The sequence below is a fragment of the Macrobrachium nipponense genome, chromosome 25 (assembly GCF_015104395.2).
Source record: "Macrobrachium nipponense isolate FS-2020 chromosome 25, ASM1510439v2, whole genome shotgun sequence".
Taxonomy (NCBI): Eukaryota; Metazoa; Arthropoda; class Malacostraca; order Decapoda; family Palaemonidae; genus Macrobrachium; species Macrobrachium nipponense.
In genome coordinates, this window is record NC_087214.1 from 63,868,536 (window position 1) to 63,883,771 (window position 15,236).

Here is a 15,236-nt window from a genome sequence, read left to right on the forward strand (position 1 = left end):
TCTCTCACTATTACAATAATGTTACAAAAAATCTGGAGCAGAGTTGTCAGTGAAGAGACTGATGTCATTCAATTATATGAATACTCCTGGTCCTTAAAAGATAAATGTAAGAATAGGCAAATCTAATTTGCCATTTTATTTCGCTCTTTTAGGTTCTCGGGTCCCTGACCTCAGTGATCAGTAGATTCGCTTTATATCAAATGCTATGTCTGTAAACTTATTACCATCCTAATTACCTTCAGTAGTTACTACTGCAAGTTATGTAACTAGAAGATTCTGGAAGGGTTCCCAGGACAAGAGGCCCATAGAAAAATGCTGGAGCCACACTATTTGATTTTGAATAACCTTCTGATCCCTATTTATTTATATTGCAATTTGACATGGAAAATAAATAAAGACACTCAGTTACCATGTTGATCTATATTTACAACTTTACACAAATTCCTAGTGCAACAGATAAGTGACTGATGACTTATTCATTCTAAAAGCTGTCCTACAACTTCTCATGAAAAGAAATCATGCAATCTGAAAAAACCTAGATTCAGCCACAAGATATCAGATTTACTGTATTCCCAGCAATTATATTTACCTCAATCCCAACCTCCTCCCCACCCGCCCCCACCCCAAGTAATGGCTAATGTTGAATTGTATTTTTAACATGAAAACCTGCTGCTAAATTTCTGAAGTACTGCTAAACCATAATGTAAAAAAGTTAATGCTGAATGATGTGAAGCTTTAAGACAGTTACTGAACACAAAATTTTAGTCTTGCAGTTTAGTTTCTTTGAATTAAAACTCACAAAAATTTCATAATTTAAGTGCACATTAAGGAACAACTATGAAAAAGTAAGCTATTTATATGAAACACTAGAGTAAAAATATCTATTTTCTAAGTTTTGAAAAATAAAAATATCATATGAAAATAAGAACTATTAAGTAAACTTCAAATAAAAACTATTCATGCATCAAAACATAAATGTCAACGTTAACATACTTGAGAGGACTAGGTCGGCTTGCTAGAGTGCGTGTAAATGCCTGGTGTGCCCTTGCTGCCCCAAGCTCGGCTGCTTCTTCGACATGTGGTGGTGGCGTTACTATTCCTTCTCCTTCCACTGCTATTGGAATTATTCGCTCCCGACGAGATTTCCTGTACTTGAAGTTTTGAAATTTTACTTTTCCTACACGCATTATAATTGCATTAGGAATTCTAGGCCTGTGAGCTTATTAAGTCACCTATCTTTGTCAACTCTGATAGTACTGTTGTATGTATGGATCTGCAAGAACAACTATATTGCTTCTTTTAGGCATGGAAACAATTAACTCTCTCCACACTAGCTAAAATAAAAAGTTACTTTTTTCATTTTTATCCCTTGCGACACCACATACTTCCCTGCATGGCTATGGTTTAATTATGTAGAGACTACCTTGATGTCCCGTTAGCAAAGTACAGTACTGTACAGCAGTTAACATTTATGTAACTTATATTACCCAACTCATCTATATTAACTATGATTTACATTACAACCTTCATTATACTCACATGGGAAAAATATAATTGCTGTATATGTATCTTGCACAAAAAGTTACATATCCATTAAATTTCAAAAGTATTTAAAAGAAAGAAAATGAAGTGGAAGGCACAAGATTAAATAACTTTATGTAATGAAAACAGTACAAATATGCTGGTACTGAATAGTTAACAGCAGAAAAAACTCTAATGAGAAATTATTGGGAACTTGTTGTGTGTATGTTAAATCTCTTCTCTACATAGTACAAGTGAAGCCACCAAAACAGGCTGACTACTATTTTACTTAAAGTACTTTGATTATAAGTTGAAGGAAGAGTTAATCTTTAATTAGAACTTAGAAATATCAGAGGAGGTCAATTAAGACCATATTAAAAGCCTGAAATTGGTGAACATTTATGAAGATTAATTTTGTCACTGCAGTTGCATCACAAAGAAATAAAAACATTATTTATTACTGCAAGGTTTTTTTAGCAGTGGTTAACCAGTAATATCACAGAAGCCATTTACTACATTTATGAGGACCCCTTCTAACGTATTCAGGCTGTTTCACGGAAGAAGTATTTAACATCAGACAATGTGAACATGAAACAGCATTACAATTACTTATTTCCTTGTTGCCTCACGCTACAAGAAATGCAACTAAAATGAAAACATGGGAGAGTTTATCACCAAAACCCTGCAATATTGTCTAACAAGTCTTGTTAAACTAAGTCACTTAATCACCCGAACACAAACCATACCTTTATTGCAATTACTACCTTAAAGGGGAAAGGATATTTTTGGTCAGATAACTTTTAATCCTCAAATAAGATGGAACAAAAATGCAGAATAACAGAATTATAGATCAGTCAATCCTTACTACTATTTCAACCACTTTCATCCTTCTAACAATAACCAGAGCTTTACTGTTAACCATAAAATCAATTTACCATATATGTACTGTCTATTAAAAGGTTATTAAAAGATATTCCCCAAGTTTTCATATCCTCTCACAATGAGATACCACAGCAAGCAAAAACTGCATGTTTTAAGGGTCCCATTTACTCCAAAAGCTGAAATCCCAGCAAATGATGAAAGCTACCTTTCCTACATTTAGCAGACACCTAATCCCCTTAGTTTCATTGATTTTCTCTACAGGAGTCCTAAATGACAACTATAATTGAACAAATACTTCATTAAACAAATGAAAACTACAACACTTTCAGACATTGCAAAAAATGAAGACGAAAGCAACGCATCAAGATACGTATTAGTAATGCATAGACAAACTAAATATTTGTCAAAACAGTAGTAAAAGGATGAGTTTTAGTGTAGACTTGACAAGACTTAGTCAAAAGAGTAACTACGTACAGGATGAAGGGTTGCACGTGTTGACTGTCATTTAAAAAAAATAAGTGTTCTCATGAAACATTCAACAAACTAACATTATTGTTTCAGGTGTAGCTCTGTATATAGGAGATCTTGGTTCAGAGGCTCGGCTGTGCAGAGTCTGAGAAGGTTGTGGTAGGACACGAGATCCCAGGGATGACGAGGTGGTAATGGTGGTATTGGGCCTGTGGGGAAATGGAATCATTTCACCGGTCCTACATCACATTCGGTAGAAAGGATGAGCATAATGGAGTAGGTATTATTATTACTTTTGTAAGACAATTAGCAAAAAAGTGCCGTACTATAAATGCTATGCAAACTCGAAAAAGGTTGGATAAAAAACAGGCAGCAATATCTTTAAAAGGTAAAAAAAAATGCACAAAAATCTGGTCAGGTAAAACTTAAAAAAAAAAAAGAAACCTATTAGAGAAAATGCATTCAAGTCTAAAACCATCTTCATAAAAAAAAAGTCATCATTAGAAAATAATTAGTAAATAATACTATACAGTATATAAAAATATTTATAACTAAGAACTGACTTGATTTCATGTCAAAACGCTTTCAGTATACTGTACATAATCAAATAATTTTAACTTAATTTATAAAAATATAAAATATTTATTGTACTTAACACTTCTAAATGATATATATCCTGGTTCCCGTGATGGGAGTCAACTACCAGTTTTCACAATAAAAAGCAATTTATGTATAACTTGGATAAGTTCTTTTCATGGGCGGCCTTACGATACATAAAAATGATCGAAGATACGTAGCACTGAAAGTTACAGAAGTTTGTATTAATACGAAAAACTTACCTGTCAGAGCGAGAGAGACCTTCGCTGGTGGTGCGATCGTCGTCATCCTCCTCATCTTCCAACATGATAGGAATGATTCGTTCCCTCTTTGCCCTCTGAAGCTGCGCTTCCCCTAAGCTTCTAGGTGGTTCTACACTATGCTGGACCTGAAATGAATATAATTTATAGGTGAATGTTTACCGACAAGACTTCTTGGGTTACAACAACAAAGGTTCTTTTGGCAGTCCCTACAATACCCACTTGCATGGCTTTTGACCTTCTACATTTAAACCATTCCCTTGGACATCTCACCAACCTGGATGTCCAACTTCTTTATCTTTACCTTATCCCAATCTTCGCCTCCCTTTTAAAAAGGAGTCTGTAAATGTGACAAGAGCCGTTTAGCATTATGTGAAGCTTTGGGACAGCATCACCTCAACCATAGTTCAAAAGGCTTCAAGCTACTTGACTGTTATCAGTAATGTAAGTGTGTCTGATACATAGTTATTTTATGGTACACATTGGAAAATTTGGATCACATCATATCTTTTATAATCATTCTGGGACACACCTGGAGTAGATCCAAAACAATGCCCCCTGAAGTCAAAAGGAAAATGGCACTCACATTTAGCAATGTTAGTATAGTACACTACTAAGTGATATTGCATCATGTGCAATTGTAGTGATCTAATTCTCATATATTTTTCTACTTTCCCCTATGGTGTATAAACTGAGTAAACTTACTTCTGATTTGAACTCTTGAGGTCTAAGTGCTTCTTTGGCAGTAGGAGAGGTCAGCTGAATTTCGGCATATGAAGAACGTCTGTTGGCTGCGTCTGGTTCTTGCCCGATGGGTTTCTTATTATTTAGGACGATTTCAACCTGTGATTTCTTGCGTTCTGCCTCTTGGCTGCTCTGAGAATCAGCTGGACCCTAAAAATTAAAGATGTATGTCAATCATAAATGCAACAGAGATCCTCTTTCCAATGTATAAAGTTCTGGAATAAAAGCTGTTTGATCCTGATAAATAGTTAAGTAATAATGCAACTTAGGAATGAAGCATAAATTTACATAGAAAAGTATAGATCGTGTACCAGAAGTAGTGAAATTCCTGTACATCTTTGTTTACCTTGGAAAGGTGAAATGAATAACTAATTTCAGGTCTTACACTCCAAAAACCTTTTCCATGCTAAAGCTAATGGATAACAAACTCATTCTTTAATATGCCAAAATAATTAGGTAGCACAATGTGTCTATTGTTTTTGGACATTTCCTTGAGAACTATTAGGAGAGTGGAATATGGGGATTATGATGGAAATTTATTGACATTTCTTCTTGTTTATTTGAAAATGCAGATTTATATGTAGCATAGGGTACCTACTTTTCTAAGCATTACCTTTAGAACTTTACTTCAGTCCAGTGAAATGTGCTTAAGGGTGAAATATTGTATGACAATTTTTTGGGATTGCTTAAAAATGCAGCACTGTAATGTCTGCAGCAAACCATTGCAAGATAATAACTTCAGGTACGCTCACATTCAAGGAGTCTATTTTCATCATAACAATGCAATACTTCAAAGACCTACATTCATCTACACTATTAAAAGTCACTACCAATCAAAAACAAATAATGTCAATTAACTAATAACTATATTAAATTAATGGCATTCCCTAACTATGAACTGTGTACTATTAGTGACATTTTGTATGACAAGGTGAAATGTAGTCGTTTGCATATGCATATTAGCAGGTCTGTGCCAACTTCTGGTAAGTGTTAAGAAAGCTGAATAGTTCATCCCCTGTTAATCTTTTCTAGCAAAGCTGGGTAAAATATGCGAGCCATTCACTACAAGAGGAATATGTAGTACCAAATGTTAAAGCTTTAGGCAAGGATGATAATGTTAGCAAAAAGAAAAAGAGAAATATTTTGTACAAAATATTCAAAGCATTGGCTTTATACATAGTATATTAAAAAAAATGTTCTCACGAGGCCTGAAAAAATTTTCCTAAATATTAAAGTACAATTTTGGATGCATATCTAAATCAAGCTAAGCTCTGCTAAATGTTATATGGTCATTAATATGGCAGACAGTCATCATAAGGTTCCACCATGCTAAGCTACAAATAAGATTGCGTAGCAATACTCAATGCGGTAATGGAGGCCAGGGTCTGTGATCAGGAACGTTGTGCTAAGGATAAGCTCCATACAGTGAGTATGGGGACATTATTTTGATGCAGGGATAACTGAACTGGTCCTTCCATAACAGGTCTCCCAGGATCCATATATCTCTCTTTTTGGTTTGCAAAATACCCCCAAACTATTCTAACCTGGCGTGCTCTACTTTCTGAGGTGCTAGTGGTCACAGGCCTGTCTCTAATGGAGGGTGCAAGAACCTGTTCAGGTGGGATGGCTTGTACTTCTTTGACTACGGGACGGCGCTCAGGACGTGGAGTGGCAACGCTATCTTGAGGTTTACTTTTATCTTCCTTTCTATTTTCAGGCAGATTACGAGCCAGTGAATCGCGTAATATTTTAATCTCTTGCTCTTCCTGTAACATTGACACTTGCCTCAGAAACATCAGTAAAACTAAACATCTCTACCTTTTGCACATGTCAGTAACAACTCCTCCCTCAGAATCAGCACTCTTATATACTCTTTCAGTAAACGTCACCTTTCCTAGGATAAGCCCTCGCATTTACGCTTTCAGCAACTTTTCTCAGTGTCAGCACCACATACTACTTTATTTCAACTACCTACAACATTCTCAAGATTGGTATTACCTCTTATACATTTCAATAACTTATTCCTTGTTTCAGAATCATTCAGTTCTTAAATTTCAAAGCTTCATTTGGTTCGTTTGCAATACTATTTTCACCCCTTCTCAACTGACTACAAACTTCTCGAGCAAGAGTTTTTAAGGGGACTATACCTCATCACTCCTAAAAAAAACTAAGCGTCCCTAATTTTCTTCTTGGCCCTAGTTCCAAAAAATTTATACTTAATTAACATTCATTTATACCTATGAATTCCTATTAATTCTTTTGACATCACAAATCTCATACTATTTTGAAAAGTTTCAGTAACATACTATATGTATACTATAATAACATACAGTAGTTTACCCATGAACTTATAATTTGATCAGAATTCTGCGATAATGAACAAGCTCAGAATTTTGCAATAATGAACAAACTTATCACTTGAATTAAGTAACAAACATCTTTCATTCATTCTTATGTCTTCCCCAGGAGGCTAACTTATCTGGAATCACCATCAATTATGTACATATTTCCTATTTGGAAACCTGTAAATGCTTTTGACAGCTTATGTGTAAGGTTAAGTACATGTTACTGAAACCAGTTAAAGAATAACTAGGCAACCATTAAGAATAAACTGTCTACAGGAAGATCTCGATAACATTAGGAAAAGGCAAAGCAATAGTATAGACATGAATGAAAAATCAAAAGAAAAAATTCCCAGAAATGAAAATATTCGCTACAGACATCTGTAACAAAATAGGATTAAAAAAATATTAAGTATCAGTAAATCACAGGGAAGGTAGAGTACTACTAAATATTTACAAATTAATGCAAATATACAGAAGGTATCTATAATTTCCATATAATAAACAATGCACAATTATTTTACATATATTTCTACTATGTGGTAAGAAATATCAGTACATAATACACATCTGCTACATTTAAATCCTTACAATATGTTTGAACTGACAAGTCCAGCATTTTCTACGATCAGCCATATTGCACTAATATAAAATATAGTAATAGTGCTTATGGTATTTCAGCTGAATGGTGTCACAGTCTGTACATGGTAAAATACTATTTTCAAACCAGTTTGTGGTAGCGAGTGAGAGGTACTCTTACCCAGAATGTATTGTGTCAGTCTGAATATTTCTGTCATTTTCCCATAAAGAGAATGCTGTGTAGAGACTAGAGTGACCTATGTATTATTATTTGTACCAAGAGGTCTTTATTTAACCTGAGTAAAGCACAGAGTACTCACTACAGTAGTACTGTACTTAATCTATGTAAGTGAAATAAAAAATATGAAAACAAGTCTAACCTTCGTGATGGCCCGATCAACGGCTTTTATGGCTGACATCATTCCCTCAATTTCTTGATTGATGTTGTTCTTCTTGACTTTATCTGGCATTGGTGGGGGGCCTAAGGGTGGTGGTGGAACAGTGCCTGGAGCAGGTTTAGTCTTGAATCCTCGAGGTAGCGTGGCAAACTTGTGTTCAGGTGAACTCTCCGCTGCCGCCCCCACTGCTGCAGCAGCTGCTGCTGCTGCTGGCTTTTCTACCTTCTCAGGTGATGTTGGTGGAGATTTGGAGGGTGATTTCGACTGAGGTTCCTCTCTGATTGCTGGCATGTCTTTCTTTGCCTCTCTGTCCTTTATTTCTGAAACTTTACGTAATTTTTCTCTCCTTGCTGCCTCGACCTTCTCTCTCTTTTCTGACAAAATCTTGAGCATCTTTTCTGCTTCAGACTCTGAATCAGAAGAGTCAGAAGACTCTGCTTTACATACTTCCTGTTTAGTACCCACTTCAGATATTTTTCCTACACCTCCAAGCTTCAAGTTAAGTCCACCTACAACTACTGCTTCCTCTTCCTCGGAACTTGTTACCGTCTCTCGAGGACTGACCTCTAGAGTGCGAGTTGGCGTCTTTGGCATCACTAACTTCTCATCTACTCCAGCAGGACGCTTTTCAGTTACGGGTGTTTTCTTAGCGTCATCAGGTTTACCTTCTGCCTTCTTAGGCGAAGGAGTTATAACTGTGCCTTCATTCTTTTGAGGTTTGATTTCTGACACAGACATTTTAGGTGACTTAGATTTAGTTACCTGTGTGCTACCAGACTCCTTGACCTTCTTGGGGGACTTCTCTCTGACAGAATCTTTAGCAGGAGATTTGTCTTTGGAGGGAGAACGTTCTTTTGTGGGGGATGTGGTAGTAACGGGAGTGGATTCTCTCAACACATCCTGAAGTATGGTTGGTCCAGACTGTGTTGTTGGCAACTGTGGGCTTTCTTTGGTTGTGGGAGATGGAGGAAGAGAATCTGATAGTGACTTCTTCCTGTAGATAACAGATGGCTTGTCTGCTGATTTTGCCTCAAAGGCTCTTTTGGCATCAGATACCTATGAAATAGTAGAAAGATTCTTACTCTCATATCAAGTACATATTTCTAGTGTGCAGCATTAAAAATGCCTTAAAATAATACAGTGAACTCAGTGACAACAGACTTGGAAGAGACCAATGAAAACTTCATATAAAGGCAATGTTGTATTTAAGAATAACCAAAGTTCCTGGATAAAAGAAAGGAAAATGCTGTCTTGAATGTAAAGTGAATAAATAGGAAATACAAGAATAAGTGATGTACAAAAAGTTTGTTGCATGGAGAATTTGTTTTTCATAAAATTATAATGAATGTAATGATATGAATATACTTGATATAAATGAACAGAAGTTTAAAAGACATGTTCAGCTAAAAAAAATATTGAAGTCAGTTAGTTGTACTAGACTTTTTTTTTTCAAACTCGATATTTCCTGTAGGAATTAGATATACAAAAATGTGTTTAGAGGTACGTATGTATAAATGTGCAGTTGTGTGTGTGCATGCCATTAGTAAAAAGGGAAAACCACTTAAAACAATCTTTTTAGATTTATCATCAGTGTGATTCAGGTATTTATTTCCCAAATAATAACTGTTCCTCAAACACCATATAGGTAATCCTGGGATCCTGTCTCCCAAGATAGCATATTCATTGACAATGTGGATCCCAACACTTGAAACTATCAGTATTATACGAAAAAAGTTACCAGGAAAAATATACAGAAGCAAAGTTATAATGGAAATTCCTCAGTCAACAACAGCCTGCCTTTTTGAGCAAAAGTGCATAAAAAAATATAGGAACTGATGATCTCATGACAGCTTGTTCCTTGTTGATAGGAATTTAAGAAAGAGATGTAAAACTCTTCAGAAATCTAGATAAACACAAAACTAAGCTTCAAGAAGTTTAAAATGATATTGTTAGTATACAATAAAGTTTTGTACATACTTACCTGGCAGATATATACTTAGCTTAGGTCTCTGACGTCACGACAGAAAATTCAAAACTCGCGGCACACGCTACAGGTAGGTCAGGTGATCTACCTTACCCGCCGCTGGGAGGCGGGTGTAAGAACCAGTCCCCCTTTCTTGTCAGGTTATTTTCTTCCACCTGTCTCCTGAGGGGAAGCTGGGCGGGCCATCAATCGTATATATCTGCCAGGTAAGTATGTACAAAACTTTATTGTATACTAACAATATCATTTTTGTACATGAACTTCCCTGCCAGATATATACTTAGCTGATTGACACCCTTGGTGGAGGGAAAGAGACACATACTTACTTAGAAAGTGGGGACAACACATGTTAAAGGAATACATAATATAAACCTCTGGTTCTTACCTGATTTAGGCAGAAGACTTGATAGTTACTGTCTATTAGTCTGCGTTGCCTAAAGAGTCTCAAGCGAGGGCGTGACCTATGGCTGAAGAACTCTTTGGGTCTACCAATGGGAACTGAGTCCACTTACTTGGCAGAATCCAAGCAGGATCTGGTCAATGGGGATCAACCCGCTTACATGCCAGAGCCTATCACTACCAATTGCAAGGAGCCTCAAGCACAACCGATCACCTAACCAAATACTAACATTAGTATACGAAAGAAGGAGCTGCCTCCTGCAACCTCCTTCGTACAACCAAAAAACTCAAACTTAAAACTAACAGGGAAAAAGGATTAAAAAGGATGTGTTTCAGCTCCCTGCCCCAGCACTGAATCCGCCGATACGTAAGGGCCTAGTCCCAAAACACTTATCATACATAATCGATACGTCCCTTAGGTAGTGATTAGAGAAGACTGATTCACACCTCCAAAAAGTGGCCTTCATAAGGTTTTGTAATGACAAATTCTTCTTGAAAGCCAAAGACGTCGCGATGGCCCGTACTTCGTGCGCCTTGACTTTCAGAAGGTTAAACTGTTGCTGATTGCAAGAAGTGAGTGCTTCTCTAATAATATTCCTGATAAAGAATGAGAGTGCATTTTTTAGATAAGGGCCTACTGGGGTCCCTTACAGAGCACCAGAGATTGCTCTCATTAGCAGCAAGTCTTTTCTTCCTCTGAAGATAATATTTCAGGCTTCTCACCGGGCAAAGAGATCTCTCCTCTTCTGTCCCAACTAAGGAGGATAAGCTTTTGATTTCAAAGCTCCTGGGCCACGGCGAAGAAGGGTTTTCATTCTTGGCTAGGAAAGCCGGAAGAAAAGAGCAAACCGCGGAGCCTCCTTGGAAACCTACCTCACCTTCTAGAGCCTGCAGCTCGCTGACCCTCTTCGCTGACGCTAACGCACAGAGAAAAAGAGTCTTCATCGAAAGGTCTCTGAACGAAGCAGCATGGGGAGGTTCGAACCTTGAGGACCTCAGGAAGAGCAGCACGACATCTAGATTCCAGCTAGGCACTAAGGAGGAGGTTCTTTTAACCGTTTCAAACGATCTGATTAAATCATGGAGGTCCTTGTCCTCAGATATGTTTAATCCTCTATGACGAAAAACTGAGGAAAGCATGCTCCTGTATCCCTTGATGGTGGAGACAACCAACCCGCATTTTTCCCTCAGGAAGATAAGGAAATCTGCAATCTGAGTCACAGAGGTACTGGAGGAGGAAACTTTATGAGTCCTGCACCAGCGTCGAAAAACATCCCACTTCGACTGGTAGACTCTAGATGTGGAAGGTCTACGTGCATTGGCAATAGCCCTTGCAGACTTTGCCGAAAAGCCCTTAGCTCTGACGAGACTCTTGATAGTCTGAATCCAGGCAGACTGAGAGCGGGGAGGTTTTTGTGAAAGCCTGTCGAAGTGGGGCTGTTTGAGCAGATCGACTCTTAGAGGTAGGGATCTTGGGACATCCACCAGCCATTCCAGTACCTCTGTGAACCAGTCGTGGGCGGGCCAGAACGGAGCTATCAACGTCATCCTTGCTCCCTCTGACGCTGCGAATTTCCTTAACGTTTCCCCTATAATCTTGAAAGGCGGGAACGCGTTAAAAGAATCTCCAGATTCCTCCAATCCATCAGGAATGCATCTATTGCCACTGCTCTTGGGTCTGCAATAGGGGAGCAGTATAGATCTATCCGCGCATTCCTGGAGGTCGCAAATAGATCGAGATGGGGCCTGCCCCACGTCCTCCACAGCTCCTGGCATACGTCCGCGTGTAGAGTCCACTCTGAGGGAAGGACTTGATTCCTTCTGCTTAGCAGATCCGCTCTGACATTTCTTTCTCCCTGTACGAACCTGGTGAGAAGCCTTATGTTCCTTTCCTCTGACCACAAGAGGAGCGATCTCGCTGTCTCGTACAGGGAGAAAGAGTGAGTCCCCCCCTGTTTCCGAATGTAAGCCAGGGCTGTAGTGTTGTCGGAGTTGATCTGAACATATTTCCCTTTTACGAGGGGTTTGAAGGTCTTGAGAGCTAACCAAATCGCTGTTAGCTCCTTCTTGTTGATGTGCCAGGACACCTGATCCCCCATCCAGGTGCCTGACACTTCTCTCGACCCGAGAGTAGCTCCCCAACCTTTGTCCGAAGCGTCTGCATACAACACTAGGTTGGGGTTCCGAACCTGCAAGGAAAGGCCTTCCTTGAACAATAGAGGGTCTAGCCACCAACGTAGATCCTCCTTTATCTCTTGCGAAATCTTGAACGCAAAGTCCAGACCTTGAGATTTCCGATCCCAGTTCCTCGTCAGGAAGAACTGTAGGGGTCTGAGGTGCAACCTTCCTAGAGAAACGAATTGCTCCAGCGAGGAGAGTGTCCCCAACAGACTCATCCACTCCCTCGCTGTGCATACATCTTTCTCCAGAAAGATTGCTACCTTCTCCAAACCTCGGGTTATCCTCTCTGGGGACGGATACGCCCGAAAAACCTGAGAAGCCATCAGAATCCCCAGATAGATACGCTCTTGACTGGGGATTAGCTGTGACTTCTCGAAATTCACTAGCAAACCCAGAGAAGCTGCTAGATCCAACGTCACTCGTAAGTCCTCCAGACATTTCTCCTTGGATTTGGCCCTGATAAGCCAATCGTCCAAGTAGAGGGTAAATCCATCACTCCCTCGAGATGAAGCCACTGGGCAACGTTCTTCATCAGTCCTGTGAATACTTGGGGGGCCGTGGAAAGGCCGAAGCATAGGGCCCTGAACTGAAAAACGTTCCCCCCTCCCCACATGAATCTGAGAAATTTGCGAGAAGAAGGATGGATCGGTACATGGAAGTAAGCGTCCTGAAGGTCCAGCGACACCATCCAGTCCCCGGGACGAAGAGCTGCTAAGACTGATGACGTCGTCTCCATAGCGAACTTCTTCTTCACAAAGACATTCAGGGCGCTCACGTCCAGAACCGGTCTCCATCCTCCTGAGTTCTTGGGAACTAGGAACAGACGGTTGTAGAACCCCGCTGAAAGAGGGTGCTGAACCATCTCTATTGCCTCTTTCTCTAACATCAGCTCTACCGCTAGAGCGAGGGCTTGATTCATTAGTGGGTCTTTGTATTTGGCCACCAGTGCCCTTGGAGTGGTGGTCAAGGGTGGTCTCGAGATAAAGGGAATGAGGTATCCCCTCTTGATGATCGCGAGGGACCAGTTGTCCGCCCCCTTTCGTGCCCAGACATCTGCAAAGTTCAGAAGTCTGGCACCCACAGTTGTCTGGAGGACACACGAACTACTTCTTGGCCCTAATAGACCGGAGAAGGTCCTTCCTCTTCTAGGTGGTCTCGAACCTCTGGAGGAAGAAGAGCGAGACGAAGGTCCTCCTCGAAAGGGTTCTTGCCTACTTTGAGCCTCTTTCTTCGTCTTCTGCTGAAGGTTTCGGAATTCTAGCCGAGCGAGCTAGCATATCCTGCGTCGCTTTTGCTGATAACGAGCTGGAGATATCATTAATAGTCTTCTTGGGGAAGAGTTGCGGGGAAAGCTGTGAATACAGCAAGGAAGCTCTCTGTGCGTGAGAAACCGCCTTGGTAAGAAAAGAGCAGAAAACGGCCCTCTTCTTTACCACTCCTGCACCAAAAAGTGAAGCAATTTCCCCGGAACCGTCTCTCACTGCCTTGTCCATGCAAGACAGAACTGCGTGGAGGTCTTCAGGCGAAAGAGTGTCTTGCTCTTGAGTCCTCTTAGCCAACACTCCAAGGGTCCAGTCAAGAAAGTTAAAAACTTCTAAGACTCGGAACATTCCCTTCAGAAGGTGATCCAACTCGCTCATACCCCACGTCGTCTTCGCAGAATTCAGCGCGAGCGACGTGCGGAATCAACCAACGAAGAGAAGTCCGAGTCTGCAGAAGAGGGAAGAGTTAGACCCAAGGGCTCTCCTGACTCGTACCAGAACCCCATCTTACCCGTCAGCTTGGACGGGGGAAAAGAAAAAACTGTCTTGCCTTTCTCTTCTTTTGAAAGCAACCAGTCGTCAAAGTTCTTCAGAGCCTTCTTCATAGACACTGTAGCTTCATCTTAACGACTGAAGACTTCTTAGCCGTATTGGTCGTTGAAAATAAGGACGGAGGAGACGGAGGAGCAACGGCCGAAAGAGACTCCCCAAAATCTTGCAAGAGGAGGTCTGTAAGTCTCTTATACGAAGAAACTGAAGCATCCTTGGGCAAATCTTCCTCCGAATCACCAACAAATTCTTCCGAAGAATGACGTCTAGAAGCTCTACTGCCCGGAGGAGAGCTAATCCTTTGGAGAGCGCCTGTTTTGGAGAGCGCCTACCAGGCGAGCGCCTACTGGAAGAAAAACCACTGGGGGAGAGCGCTTACACAGGGAGTGCCTACCCAGGGAGGAGCGCCTACCAGGAGAGCGCCTAACCCTTTTGGAGAGAGCCTCCCAGAGACCAGCCTAACGGAGAGCGCCTAGTTGGAGAGCGCCTACTAGGAGAGCGCCTACTTTGAGAGCGCCTCCCAGGAGAGAGCCTACTAGGAGAGCGCCTAGTTTGGAGAGCGCCTACTAGGAGAGCGCCTACTTTGAAGAGCGCCTCCCAGGAGAGAGCCTACTTGGGAGCGCCTGCTAGGAGAGCGCCTACTTGGGGAGCGCCTACTAGGAGAGCGCCTACAAGTGGAGGCCCGTCTGTCGGAAACAGATTCTAACTCCACAGAAGAGCGTCTGGATAAGGGAGAGCGCCTATCAGGCTCTCTGCGCCTGCTAGGCTCTTGGCGCCTGCCATCCTCAATACGCCTGCCAGGCTCTTGATGCCTATTGAGCTCAAAACCCCTGCCAGGCTCTTGACGCCTGCCACGGGGAGAGAAAACATCCACAGATGAATCCCTGTCAGAAGCGCGGCGCTTACAAGGCTCTGAGCGCCTATCCAATCGGGAGTGATCTAACGGAGGAGAAAACTTCCGTTGCCGCCTACCAGGCTCTTTGCGCCTACTAGGCTCTTGGCGCCTACTAGGCTCTTGACGCCTACTAGGCTCCGAGCGTCCGTCAAAAGGAGAGTGGCCACCAGGCGAA

General features: G+C 40.8%; 1 protein-coding gene across 1 annotated transcript in view; it reads right to left on the reverse strand.

Moving 5' to 3' along the window:
- The window catches only part of LOC135199461 (serine/arginine repetitive matrix protein 2-like), a 91,934-nt gene that overhangs the window by 62,113 nt on the left and 14,585 nt on the right, over positions 1-15,236 (reverse strand). The window contains 6 exon segments of the mRNA XM_064227535.1: positions 994-1,146; positions 2,952-3,080; positions 3,711-3,856; positions 4,434-4,622; positions 6,017-6,238; positions 7,774-8,847. Of these exon segments, the coding sequence (XP_064083605.1) occupies positions 994-1,146; positions 2,952-3,080; positions 3,711-3,856; positions 4,434-4,622; positions 6,017-6,238; positions 7,774-8,847 (1,913 nt within the window).